Raw genomic sequence first — 14,297 nt, 5'->3', positions numbered from 1 at the left:
TCGCCGCGAAACGCTTTATCGATTTAACATCTCGCCACATTCCATGACCGTGGCCGCGATGAATTATCGCGTTGTGTATAAAATGCTTTATTTGTCATCTCGATAATAACCATACCAGAGGGCTGGCCAGCGAAGCCCGTAACGTGATCCAAGATCGTACTACCTCGTAGCCCGTCCGATGAATAGGCGAAAATAAGCGCGCCTTACAGTCTCTCCAACTACGCGGACCATTTAACAATGCGCATACGAATACGCGTCATTTAAATTCATTTGTAGTCCGACGTCAGATTTATCACGGAGATATTACGCTGGAAAACAGATTCCTGCGTTTTGCGAGCGTCGCGTCCTGTCTTTTCTTGGACACGTACGTTCGACGGTCTTATAGGTATGCGACGCGCGTCGATACTCGATCGCTCCTCTTCGATACAGAAAAAAAAATCCAATCGAGAGAAAGACGGAGAATCGTCGGCATCATTTTGTATCATTTTCCCGCTACACACGGTTCCATGATAAATCATCCACTTCGGCCGGTAGCGCGGTTCATATTTTGTCCAGGGCAACTGCGACCGTTCGTGTTCGATCGCCGTTCAGTGGCTGTCAATAGATTTGCTGCTGGTAATTCGAGGATAAATTTCCCTCGTTGTGGCCGCGCGCGTGTTATTATTTCGCGTCGTGAATTTCAACGAACACACGCGTGCGTGCGATTCTATCTCGTGGTTATTAACATCCGCGGTATTTCGTATAACGCTCGGATTTCTCTCGCCGAGAACATCCGATCCGCTTCTTCTTTAAGGGGGTGATAAACATTAGGAAAGAATCAATATTTCTTGTTGCATTTTTTACAACAACATAATTTTAATAGTATGCCTCTGTGTGTGTGTGTGTGTGTGTGTGGCTATGTAGAATTCTATGTCCTTAACAATTAATAAGATAGTATCTGATTGAAGAACGTGTATTACGCACTATGGTGTTACAATGGCACGAAAAACTATAATTTCCTTCCAACTTTTTCCAATGTATTAAGATCTACTTAACAGATTGGATGAAAATTGTTCACACGTCTTTGGTATAATTATGGATATTTTATCGAAACGGATCGACTTGTATGTTCGAACGGCAGTCAATGTTATCCAAAGATAAGTTGACAAGACATAATTATACAATTTCACAATTTATCATTCTAACTAATTTATTTTAATTTATTTACACCGTGCTGGGTGGTCTAGATAAGTCATTCTACGATTCAGGAAACTGTCTGCATTTTCTCGCTCAGTTTTCCGAGCGGATTGGCTCCGAGTTGCCTGACGATTGAGAAACCATTTCGGTGGTGAGAGACAGAAAGAGAGAGAGAGAGAGAACAACCGTACGGACGCCTGTTAATCTCAATAATGCTCGCGCAAAGCGGATGCGCAAGCTCGTAAATCGGTACCCCCTGCGCAACATCCCCTTTCTTCCAGAGAATTCATTCCCCCTTGGTTTCTCGTCGAACGTCTGGCTTGGTCGTTCACGGCCACGAGAATACCACCGACGACGAGCAGAACACGAGACACGGTATTTTCTCGACACGAGTCGGCAAAGGTCCAAGCCGCATACATAATTTATACAATTAGCCGAGGTGTCTGCCGTGTCCGACAGAATATGGAGCCTGAGTGGACTGACACGGCGCCAGGAACGCGAATACCATGTCGTCGAACGATCGCGGAGAATCTTTTCTAACCTCGTTTCCAGGGATCCTGCGTCGTAGAAAAATTTCTAGATTTCGTGACGCTTATCGTTGACTTCGCTACTGGTTATGACATTCGAGCATTGTGGCGTTCTGAAGTAAATATAGTAGAATCTTGATTATGCCAACTAATGACGCACGCTGTTCGGATAATCAAACTTTTCGGATAACGGAGTAACTTAGTTTTTAGACCAGAGCAGGTGATTTATTTCCAACTATTTTATAAATATTCGTATTGTTGTAAAGAACCGTATTCGAAATTTCCATCGATTTTTATTATCGTTTTATTGAACGATTTTGTTGTTCCATTGATTCGTTAATCATCACCGTGGCGGTAAAAGAGCTTTTTCTTCAGTTGGCTCGTAGCTTGAAATAAATACTGTAAAAAATCTATCGCCATGAAATAAAATACTCGATGCTCGTTATAACGTTGGACGGAAGTTAACCGATGTTCCGATAATCGATCGAATCGTTAATGGCAGTTCTGATAATGGAGACTCTACTATAATATCCAATTATAGAAAAGGTAATAACTGTGTCTGTAATTGCATGGCAGAAGAATTACACGTAATTAAAGCACGAAGTTGTGGATCTACAATAAGGTTTATTTTTCTACGATCACTTAATTTTTTTTATTCCACGATCAATTAAGAGGTAGATCGTTGTTCACGATACCGACCACGTCATCTTGTGAGTGCCGTTTCTTATTACTAAAATGCATCGCTATCGATAAAGTTGGAAAAATTGGTGACAATCGTGTGTGTTCTAAACCCCTTCGAACAGTCGTTTAATAGATCATTGCCTTTCTCCTTGTTTCTATCGAGAAGATGAAATTTAGGTCTTACGAAACGAAACGAAACGAAACGCGATACCAATTTCGCGTCTCGTTTACAAACAGATGGAAAAATCGGCAGAATTTTAAAGATTCAGGTAGAGACAATGGAGAAAGGTACGGGAGATCGGTGATCTCTCGCAACACCTTACGCGTACGTATCTTGTTGGTTTCCTGATACCAAGGAAGGCTGTGTAAAACCTTCTTTGGCAGATCTTGTGCTTGCAGAACGGGAGAAAAAGATGGTGAGATGGAGAGAGGAGAACGAAGACCGAGGGAGTTGGAAAGAGAGAAAAGAAAATATAAAACGGATGTCCGCAACACGATCACGTGATCGGGATTTTATGGTCGGTGAGTAAGAGCGTAATTACGTGCAATGGAATAAAGTGGAGAAGTCGGTTATCGACGTATCTTCATCGTATTCGTTATAACATTGTGGGAAATTGAGCTGGCAACCGCGTTATAAATATTGATGTTTACACTCATTACAGAATTTATACTGTATGCCCTGGTAATTATTCTGTCGATAGCGTTGCGCGTGCGATAATTATCGTGTTAGATACCGAGTTTGCCCTGTTTAGAGTTTGAGCTGTGCGCGCTTTTCAGATTTCAAGCAAATCGCACGATCTTTATCTTCGCTCGCTGCAAAAATGGAGAAAAAAGACGAACGAAGGTAAGATCGCCGATACATAAATCTTATGGCTAGAAATAAAAACAACTATACGTTTTTACGTTATTAAATGTATTCAAACGATGTAATCGTACATACCGGCGCTTATAGTAATAAATGTTAATGAACCGAGGTTACTTATATTATTTCATTATTTATATATCGATAAAGTGTCATCATAACGCGAACCCTGTCCTGCTATAAATTGCAAAGTAATATAATTAATTAATTTGCTTGTATATTTACTTATATCTGTATATATACTTGTATTTGCTTATACATTTATTACATGTACATTTATTATCGTAAGCGTTTCATACGATACACAGTCACATATACTTGAAAATATCGTTCCTTTTATTCCAACGCATCGACTATTCGAATATTTTGGTCCCTCGTTGTATTAGGTTGTCCGAAAAGTTTCTTTCGTTTTGTAAGGAAATAATAGACGCACAATGTTTTCTGTTTTATATTAGTTTATCGAACACGAACATAATAATAGAAGTAGAACGAAATGGATCGCATCTAATTCGATAAAATAATATAAAACAGAAATTGTTTTTCGTCTATTATCACCTTATGAAACGAAAGAAACTTTTAGGACAATCTAGTGGCTACACATATAGTAGGTCGACTGTCGACGAAAGGACAGAAAGGCTGGCCACGATTGCAAAGTGTAATGCATGAACGCGATTCGACGCGTAGATCGCGTCCCTGTTCGTGTCCACGGGAAAAGTCCGGATCCTCTAAGGAACTCTCCGAAACGTTTTATACGACTGGCAAATTTATGGCTACGGGGAAGGAGAAGCGAAAGTAACGACGACGCCAAGGAGAGACGCGGTACGCTCTAGGGGAATCGACTTCCAGACAGGTCAAGATATATCGATACATAAACATCGATATCGACGTGCAAATGACGGTATACGTGGGCGCTTTCGTGCACAGTTTCCGTCGATATGTGTACGTAGGTGGATCGCACAGTCTATCTAGCATCCGCGATGCTTGGATGCACCGATGTCGCTGAATGAAACGAGTCGCTACATCGCGTCGCGTCGAGCCCGGATCGACTCTGCTCGTGCGAGCCAACCAGCTGCCCTGTAATCGCGATTCGCGCACTGCAATAATTATTGCCTTTGCTCTGTCATCAGCGGCGACATCTATATACAACCACGCTATCCCGATGCTGGTCGCCGTCAACGGCAAGGAAAAGGGGGCCAACAGAAATAACTCACGCGTCCGCGTAGCTATACGCTGAATAGGGGTAAGGGTGTTCGTGGAACGAGCTCACATGAACGACTGCGGGAAAAGCCGGCTTCATCAAGACCATATTGTGCGATGGTTTTATAATCAACGTCGTGGTTTCGTTACGGGCTCGTCGAGATTCAGTCGAGCTCGAATACTTCTTTTTTCGCTAGACGATGTCAGGGTTCGGGGAATAGAAGGAGAAAAATTACCAGATCTGGATAATTTAAGCGAAAAAGGGAGAACAAAGAACGGCCACGTGTAAAGCTACCTGATGTTGATACTTGAAACTCGTTATAACTTGTGACTAGTTAGAGCAAAAGAAGGTTTATAGATCGATTGATCGGATTCTATAAATCTTCTATAAGCATCTCGAGAAAAAGAAACGATAGTTTTAAATAGACTGTACGCCTGAACGCTTGTTGAATAGCTTCGAAACTCTGCGAGCATTCTACGAGATATTTCGTATCATTGTGATATTATTTATAGAATTCCAAAGAATAATCTTTCCAATTTTCACGTGATATCGAATAACAATAATCAGATCCCGAAAGAGAATAAATAGATAATTTTGAAACTGCTGCTGCTACTGTATCACACGATTGTAATGCCTGCCTATAAAAGGTAGAAAATGTGATTTATCGTGTTTTCCCCCCTCGTATTGACTTTGATCTCATCGCCAACCGCAACGACAGACGAGCGTGAAACGAAAGGCGTGAAAATCACGCGAAACCGGCCAATTCTAATGAACTCGAGGAAGATTTTCATTAAAACGTGTGTTTACGGAGACTATTATAGGAATTAATACGCACGAGGTTAAGTGGTCGGCAAGGCGAAAGTGGTGAACTCCGTCGGCTATCGTATTATGGTCGGTGATTTAGTCGACGCGTTAGCAGCTGGTAATATCTCCGCGACGGGACTCGCGTATCTTACCGTCATCTTTACATCTCGCGTATTTCCATACAAGAGTGGCGGCATTTGAATATCCCCGTGTCCCCCTGCGCCCTTCTTCTTGCTCGAAACCAGACGGGCCTGCACGCCCGAGCGAATTACATAGCCGACATCGGAGCGTGGCGATCTGATATCTCCTCGACCGATGTAACGCTGCTGCGTGAGGCGCAATGACTGGCGAAAATATAACAATTTTGACAGCGCGTCTAATTAACATGCCATCGAGTCTTTCGCCAACAGAGACTCTCTATTCTTTCCTTGATCAACTTATTTACAAAAAAGCTCCTCGAAATCTTTGGTGATACATCGATCGGGAATATTAAAGCGTACGTTATTTGCCAAAATATAACGATCTTGTCAGCGCGTCTAATTAACGTGCCATTGAGTCTTTCGTTAGCAGAGAATCTCTATCGTTTTCTTGATCAATTTATTTACAAAAAGCCCCTCGAAATCTTTGGTGATACATCGATCGGGAATATTGAAGCGTACGTTATTCGCGAAAATATAACGATCTTGACAGCGCGTCTAATTAACGTGCCATCGAGTCTTTCGTTAGCAGAGAATCTCTATCGTTTTCTTGATCAATTTATTTACAAAAAGCCCCTCGAAATCTTTGGTGATACATCGATCGGGAATATTGAAGCATACGTTATTCTCGAAAATATAAAGATCTTGACAGCGAGTCTAATTAACCATCGAGTCGTCCATTGCCAAAGATTGTCTGTTGCATCTTTGATCAATTTACTTATAGAAAATTTCACGGAGGGTTTGATAATACGTCGAATAAGAATTTCGAAGCATATGTTATCAGAGAAGATATAACAATTTCGACGGCAGGTCTAATTAACACGCAATAATTATAATACCAAACGCTGCTTATTATCTCCTCGATCAATTGTCTTTGTAAAAAGTTCGTCGAAATCTTTGGTAATACGCTGATCGAGAATTTTAAAGCTTATGTTACGAGACTGGTAACGAGAGCTCGATGACAGCAATGTTTCCAAACGAACGAACACTTTTCTATGGGAACGATCGCGTTACAGGATTATGGATAGCCATCGTGGGTAAAAGCCCTCGAGCTATCGTACACGAATTCAATCGCGTTACTTCCAGTAGAGGCTTTTCGAAGCGCGATCGGTCATCGAGAAAATCAGACTATTGAAAGGGAATTCTGATTGCGAGAACGTTTTCCCGGAAATTTTTCAGTTGTACGATTTGCCGGGAAGATGATATAACCGCGTTCAGAAATGTTACAACATCTCGATCGTCTTGCGTTTATTATTATAATAAATTGAGGTTTATGCATAGATATCTCTATCAAGTAGTGTAATCGGATCAGTGAAATTCACTTACGAAGTAATAAAATGGTTTTCTAATCAGCTCGTTGCTTGTAATTCTGCATTTTTAACTTGTAAAATGTCGTCGTAAATGTCGATTCATTATTCACCATCTGTTAATTATTCGAAAAAGAAATTATCCCTGACTAAAGTATAGCTTGCTAATCGAGGAAAGACTCGACCACTTTTTCATAGATTGAGCAAGTAATCGATAAAACGTAGATTAAAGCGCTTTCATTATCGGTTGGTCGTAGACTTTGTTTCAGAAGAAAGTCTCGTTTCCTTTCCACTTCGTCCCCTCCACGGCTCCTAACTAATTACCGGTCACGGAAATAAGAAAGGGTAATTCATCGAATCTTTTGTTTCCTATTTTATCAATTCTTTATCTCCTTTTTCCCCCGATATCCTCCATGTAGGTATGCATTTTCATTTCTATTTGTACAATTAATGGATCCAATTTGAATGTCAATTACTCAACCGAGAAAATGACAAACTGTCATAAATTGGTTGCAACGACGACGAATATGACGAATGATTTTAGGAGCACGTTTACCAGTAATCGTTATTAATTACCGGCAATTGTGGTGAATAATAGGCATTTTTCAAATATTTTCTCTCTTTCCATGATGGACTGCACAGCAACCGAACTGTACCGCGTTCTCTTCGTTTTTCTTCGTTCGCTCGTTCCTCTTCCTCGTCTCGAGAGCGAAACGGCGAGCCGGAGATGGACCGGTCGAGATAACGCCGCGAGGCCGGTAACTGCGGTAATTGTCGGTGATTAGAGGAGTCATAATTACCGGTCCACGTATAACGTTACCAAGTCCATTCATTCTCCGCTCGATTCCTCGCTGTCTTTTCTTTCTCGTTCCTTGCTCCCAAAGCTGCCGAGATTCGTCGATCTTTCGCCAGATACAATGTATAGTAACTATACGCGATACATTCGAAATCGTTCGATGGCGTGATCGTTTCAAGCATCTTTTTGTTCCTCGAAACAAATATCTAATTGGAGCTTGCATTCGTGAAACTGCGAACTGTATGCAACGAGACGGTCTGACGGTCCGACGTAAAGAAACGATTTTCAGACTGTCTCGGCCGGTTCCCACGTGCAGAATGAAGGAACAATTAAAAGATACTTTAATAACACCTCGTCGAAGTTGCCTATTATGGTGCACGCGAGACGATCGCGTCTGGCCCCAAGGGCCGAAAACTCTTTCGAGTCTCGGACGGCCGAGTCTAGCGCAAGATTTTTTTCAGTGACGAGGGTGCTCAGTCATATATCTCCCTCGTGGCACCAGCATGAGTTTCGACGTTTGAACGGCCCACGAAATTATACGTCAGAGGCGGACTTTTCAACGTTAGGTTTCAGTCTAAGAACAAAATCGCGTACGTTCGTTGACGAAGGGAAATACTTCGATACTCGGCATTGACAAGCGCCACCTTAGGCTTTTCCGATCCTATGATCCTACAATTTGTATAATCACATAAATGAAATTACCGATCTTCCTGATTAAATTTCTAATTAGTTCTAATTAATAATCATTCTCATATACTCTGATACTCGGATATCGTATTAACGTTTACTTCAATACGATAATTTTACGTAATATCGGGTTCCGAGTCCTTGCACGATGAATATATCTTTAAGAATATAATAAATGCAGTATAAACACAATCGACGATAGTTTGTCGACTCTGAGATGGCGTGTGTATCGAAGTGCGTGCCATGAGAAGCGAGATGCGCGTCAAGATATGTCGAAAGCCATCATGTAGCTTAAATACCACACGTTCGTAATTAACCCCCATAACAAGTTACTTTTCTTTCAACGTCAACGATCCAAAGATCGGACTCAACACCTACCGTGGAAAACCACAATTACCATCATAACCGTAGGAATATCGGGGCGAGCGTATCGTACGTGTCAATGATACCGCTCAATTTCCACGATAATTAGAGCCGATACGTGAAAGTACATGGCAGTTACATTCCCGCGAGAGTCGACCCAATTAGGTATCGATCTTCTCGATAGATATGCCTGCCCATTAACTCCTATAGCTTCTATAACCGTACGAGATGCGGCTTGGATAAAGTGGCCGGCGTGGCTCGGCTGCTTTAGCATCTCAATTATCGATCTCACGGATGTACGTTATCAATCACTCAACGTGTCACTGTGTGAAGACGATTTCCGCCGCGGTTTCATCGCCAGTCAAACTGCCAATTGCTCGAGAACACGGAATGCCAGCCGAATACGATAAAACCAGCGTGGCAAAAGCAGAGATAAAAAAGAGCGCGGATAGAAACACGGATAGAGACCATAATCGAGAAGAAATGGTCACAGATAATTATAATCGCAATAAGGGTTAGCTGCGTGTGATTCGACAATGATATCGGATAATTCCTTCGATAATTAGATACGATAAAAGAGGCGGAGGGTGAATGCGCCGAGGTTGGCCGATGCGAGCACTATGCGTGCAACCAACAGACCAGATACGAACGAGTCGTAATATCGTTGGCTCGAGCAAAAAGGTGTTCTCCGGTCGTCTAGCCGGTGAATTACACGAGGCACGATGCTGTTAGCGAGTGTCGTACGAGCTGGCATCGGGATCGGAGCTCGTCGTTATCGTCGATGGTCAATCGATAAGGAGGCTGCTAGGACGCAGCTGTTTCCACCGATCACGATCCATCCTTAAACGTTATTGGCTGATACAGCTGCCGTTTTTAACTCGTTGCCGATTCGTTTGCTCGTCTTCTTCCCTACGTGTATATAACCTGTCGCGAAATCCTCTTTACGCAATCGATACGGGACGAGAAAAAGGGGAATGTTCTCGAGAGCAAGAACGAGTCCCGACGATTTAACGTATTACGATAAGAGTCTATTCGACTAATAGCGGCGTTTAAGCGAATCTGCCCGGAGGTCGATGCCGATAGACCGCGAGTCGGTGAAAGAAGAATGGCGGGAGAGAGAGAGAGACTCGTGACGTCAGTGGTACATGCAAGATCGTCCGGTTTACGAGCCGGGGAGATAGCACGGAAGACGAAGAACACAGAGAAGAGGGGAAAAAAGTAGAAAAAGAAACGAGACAAGCTGCAGGGAGGAGGTAAAAAGCGAAAGGCGCGAGAAGGGGAAACATTATCCTCCCACGCAGCTCGGGACGGACCTCGAAATTCCGCAGATAAAATCGGCGGTTCGCTCGGCCGACCAATATATCCATAATGGCCGCCCTCTCGGCTCTATTTCCAGTTCGATCTACGCGCCTTTCGTCGGTCGATAACGATATTTCGAAATTAGAGACCGGCCGAGATGGAAAGCGAAGAAAGTTCGACGCCAGAAAAGAACTTTGGCTCCGCTTCCGAAAGGTATCGGTTGCCGATCCGGATCAAATTTTCCAAGTATTATTGGCAGCAGCGGTGGATCTGCGTTGCGAAATTTCCGCTTCGACTAATCGTTCGTTAATTCGTCATGCTCCTTTGATAGATCTTACAAACGATGATTTTTATTCTTCGTTTTTATTCTCTACGAATGTGGCATTACGATCGGTTATTCGTTTCTTTCGTAATTCGAGACAATTATTACGACAGCAAGACGTGTTCCGACACTTGTAAACGAAGCTGTGTACGTTTTACCATTACCTGTACCCAGGATGTTCACCAAATTCCATCTTGATCGGCCATCGGTGCCAGCAACGCGATCCAAAACTTGGAAATCGACTTTTGTTCGGAGGTACGTCGCACACTGTGGTCGTGGTAATAACGGGGCGTTAATGAACGAGGGAATGAGCGATAATTAGAGATTCGCACGGTGCGTTTCCGCGTGGAAGGCGGCTCGGAGCGTCGCGATCGAACCGACGACCGAGCAGAGACCTTTCGCAGCCGAAAGGAAAATGGGATCAGATAGCAGCGAGGCCGTTTAGTATGCAGCGATGCATTCATATCAATCGGGGCATGCATATGCAACATCCCGTCCATGCTTTGCCGGCGCGGACTTGACGCGTGTGCGACGAGGAAAGAGAGAAAAATACCGACGCATAAATTTCGTGCGTGTAGGCATGCGTGACCGTGCGATTGTTAATCGTCGTCGTTCGATTACCGAAATCGCGAGTCGATCGACCAAATCGAGGTCGCGCTACGAGATCCAGTTTCTTCTCGATACGCTCTCTTCCGCTTCTTTCCGCCAGACTTTTCAGAAATCTGAAGATCTATTCGTTTATTCGGCAAATCACAGGCGCAAGCTCTGTGCGGGTACAAGGAAGCAAAGGAGTTGCAACGATGAATAAGAAACGTACGACGAAGAAGAGAAAATAAAAAAGAATATAAATACATAAGGAAGAAGATGGACGAAGGAAGTTACATTATCAATGCCGATCGATTTAATTTATGGTAATATCCGGAGAAGAGATCGACTCGTTCGGAGATACTGTTTGCGTAATTGCATATACCGGAATCATATAAAATCGGAGATCGTTCGCGAAGATGTTAACCTGGAAGACCAAAGTATCGTGAACAAACGCTGAGATTAATTCGTCGAGGTAACAGAGGACTGCCAATGCGATTATAAGTCCATCCAATGACCAAGTCTTATTATTGAATTGCGTATTTTTATACACTTACGGCAAGTTAAAAAGTACACAAGTGTCCAGAATGCATATAACGTTTAAAGTAATATTTAGAGGAAAGTTGAGATTATTTAGTGTCTACTTGTCGCAATATTTCATTTGGAAGCATCTAACGACACCAAGAAAATAATTGATTTTCGATCGCTCATTCGATGAAACGATTGATATTCGATCACTTAACGTGGATTGCGTTTTACGAGAGGACGAATAGAATTTGGTTTGTTCGACGAGTTCCGCAAAAAGCTGAAGAGCCGCGTGGTTCGCACGCAATCGCAAACTGCGACATCCTGCATCGCTCGCGGCTGTAATTATGTTGTAAGTATTTCCGCGAAATATTGCGTGCGAGACAATTTTCCAACACGTTCCTCTGTAGAATTCTTCGACTCGACGCTAAGGAGTCTGCATAAGACGCGTCGTTGAATATTTTACGTGGACAAATCAGTGGTCAGGTTGAAAGTAGTTCCCGGGAAATCTTTCTCGTCGTGAACGGTGAAAAAAAAAAAGACAACGCGACGCTTCGTGTTGGAAACGATTGATCCACGGGTTCAACCCTTCTCAACCCTTCTCAATTTTTTTCCCCTCTCTTTCTCTTTCTCCGTCAATTCGTCAATTCTACTTTGTATCGCGTATTTCTTTTTTTTTTCTTAGACGAACTCGTCGTGTATCTTCCCGGATGCGTTGCGATTTCTGCGATAACGCAATTTCGCTGGGTCTCGTTCGAGTGGCTCGCGATGGCGCTTAACCGGCGAACCATGCTATATCATTCGTACAGGCATGAATATTCACGGGCCGGCACGTATGTATAAATATGTGCCGACGTTTTGCATACCTGAGTACCATAGTTTTCGTACCTTGCACGCCGGAAACGCGATCAACGATCAACGAGTCTACTAATTGGCGTGACAAGAAGTAATTGCGAACGATAATCTCCCGCGTGTTTATATTATCGATCGAAATCTAACTTGATTCCGTATTAATAGAGAGATATTTTAAAACCTATACATACTGGCAACGACACAGGCTGTGGCAAGGTTGATTTACTCACCGGCTGAAACAGAAATTACGTTAAATTAGTATTCTGAAGGAAATGCAAACATTTGTCTTATTACTAATTTTAAGTAGACATTAATTTCAATAGTAACTTAAACAAATATAACTCAACGCACTCGATAATATTACTAGTCGTTAAGCAACGTGTTAACTCTTTGCACTCCGAATTTTATTTTAATTTCATTACCAGCAGCTGCCAACGCTTTTAAGTGTTTTGTTTAAAATTTACGTTAACTACAAAATAAGACTATTTAAAATTTATTTTAACTACAAAATAAGACAATTTAAATAAATAAAGGAAGAAACAAATCCACCCAAATATCAGTTTTATTCACACTATTGTCGTATTTTGTAATTTTTAAGTGTATGATATATCTTGAAACAATTTCCAGGATACAATCCTGGTTTTCTTTCGCACGTTTCATAAAAAAAAGCTGAGACTGAAAGAATGTGGGACTCGACAAAAGAGCTGCTGAGATAAAAACTGATGTCGAGTTACGCTCGACATAGGAGTGCAAAGTGTTAAACGTAAAATCGTCAAAGTAAAATGAATGAAAAAATTCCAGTGCTCGAAAACACCAAAAGCCTGACTTTCATATATCCTTCCTCTTCTCTCTACACTTTATCCTTAAAATTAGCGTTGCGCCAGAGTAACGTTGGTAGCTAAAAAATGAAAATAAGTTGACCGAAGAATCGTCTGTTACTCGCTCGAAAGCTAAAACGCTTAACGGGGATATCGAGCCGGCAGTGGTTCAAGTAAGATCGCTTCACGGTATTTTTCTCTGCAAATCCCGAGCAAAGTGTAGCGAAAGCTGGGTTCCTCGGTCGTGGACGGACGAATGGATGGAAGGGCAGAATGTGTCGGGGTCTCTCGTTGTGCAGGAGAGGGAAGCGGGACCGAGAGGGGTGGCGAACGTTCTAGTACTCGTACGTGTACGTACACGTAGGAAGGTAGGTGCGCGTAAAGTGTACACAGGCGCGGTACGATGCGGCTGGTAAGAGGAAGACGTGATCGATGCCCGTGGGATGCGAGGGCGTTCCTGGTGCGGGAGGCGCACGAGACAAATGGACGTCGCGCGTCTCCCGACCACGCCTTCCCGCGGGAGAAGAAACTCCGTTGCGTGTACCCTTGCCTTTGCCTCGATTCACGATGCCTTTCTCGAGCTCCTGCGTCCCGACTCGTCTCGTCTCGTTACCCAGCTGGGGGAAGGTAGAAGCGAAACTGCGCCAAGGGTAGTCTGCGCGCGGTAAATTTTTAGCTGGTGCGCCGCGCCAACGCTCCTCCCGGGATAAATTCCGCGCAATAATCCCGCGGTTTACGCGACCATGTTCTATCTCGTTATTCCTCCAAGAGTAGAAAACGGATGCGTCAGTGAACCAATTCCTGCCGTTGGAATTTTAGTCGTTAAAGGACCAAGCGCTTCCTCGCCGGTTTAAAGGGCAGCGTTTCTGGAAGAGGTTTCGGAGCTTTGTTCAAGAGCTTTCAGGACGGAGGGTCGATGCGGCGGTGCTTTTACGGTAAATGATTTCCATGACCCTCGAAAAGCGAGGAAAACGTCGGAGAAATTGTTGAAACGTTCGTATCGAGTTTGCTAAGTACGTGCAGATTTTACGGCGATTTACGATAATGTCCTTTGGCAATATCCAGTGATTTCACGATTGGTTAGTCGAATTGGATAATCGAGTAATTCAATTCGGAAGGATCCTATTTGTTTAAAATGTCGTTCGGTTCTGCAGAAATAAATTTATCGGGATATCTTCTGAGGTGGTTCAAGCGATCAAATCTTTTCTCACTTTACGAGAATACGAAACAGCGGATAGGATAGAAAGCAATGAAATAAAAATTCGAATTTATCGACGTCGCGATGGTTTCATTTGCGT

At 43.0% G+C, this 14,297-nt stretch overlaps 1 protein-coding gene across 1 annotated transcript in view; it reads right to left on the bottom strand.

Annotated features, from left to right (window-relative positions):
• The window catches only part of Sp1 (transcription factor Sp8), a 77,863-nt gene that overhangs the window by 43,344 nt on the left and 20,222 nt on the right, over positions 1–14,297 (bottom strand). Inside the window, exon 2 of the mRNA XM_076622692.1 lies at positions 12,373–12,414. Coding sequence (XP_076478807.1) covers positions 12,373–12,414 — 42 coding nt within the window. The remainder of the gene's footprint in view (positions 1–12,372; positions 12,415–14,297) is intronic.

The sequence above is a fragment of the Bombus vancouverensis genome, chromosome 11, assembly GCF_051014615.1.
Source record: "Bombus vancouverensis nearcticus chromosome 11, iyBomVanc1_principal, whole genome shotgun sequence".
NCBI lineage: Eukaryota > Metazoa > Arthropoda > Insecta > Hymenoptera > Apidae > Bombus > Bombus vancouverensis.
The sequence above is the reverse complement of the archived record's forward strand: the minus strand, read 5'-3'. Positions and strand labels throughout refer to the sequence as shown.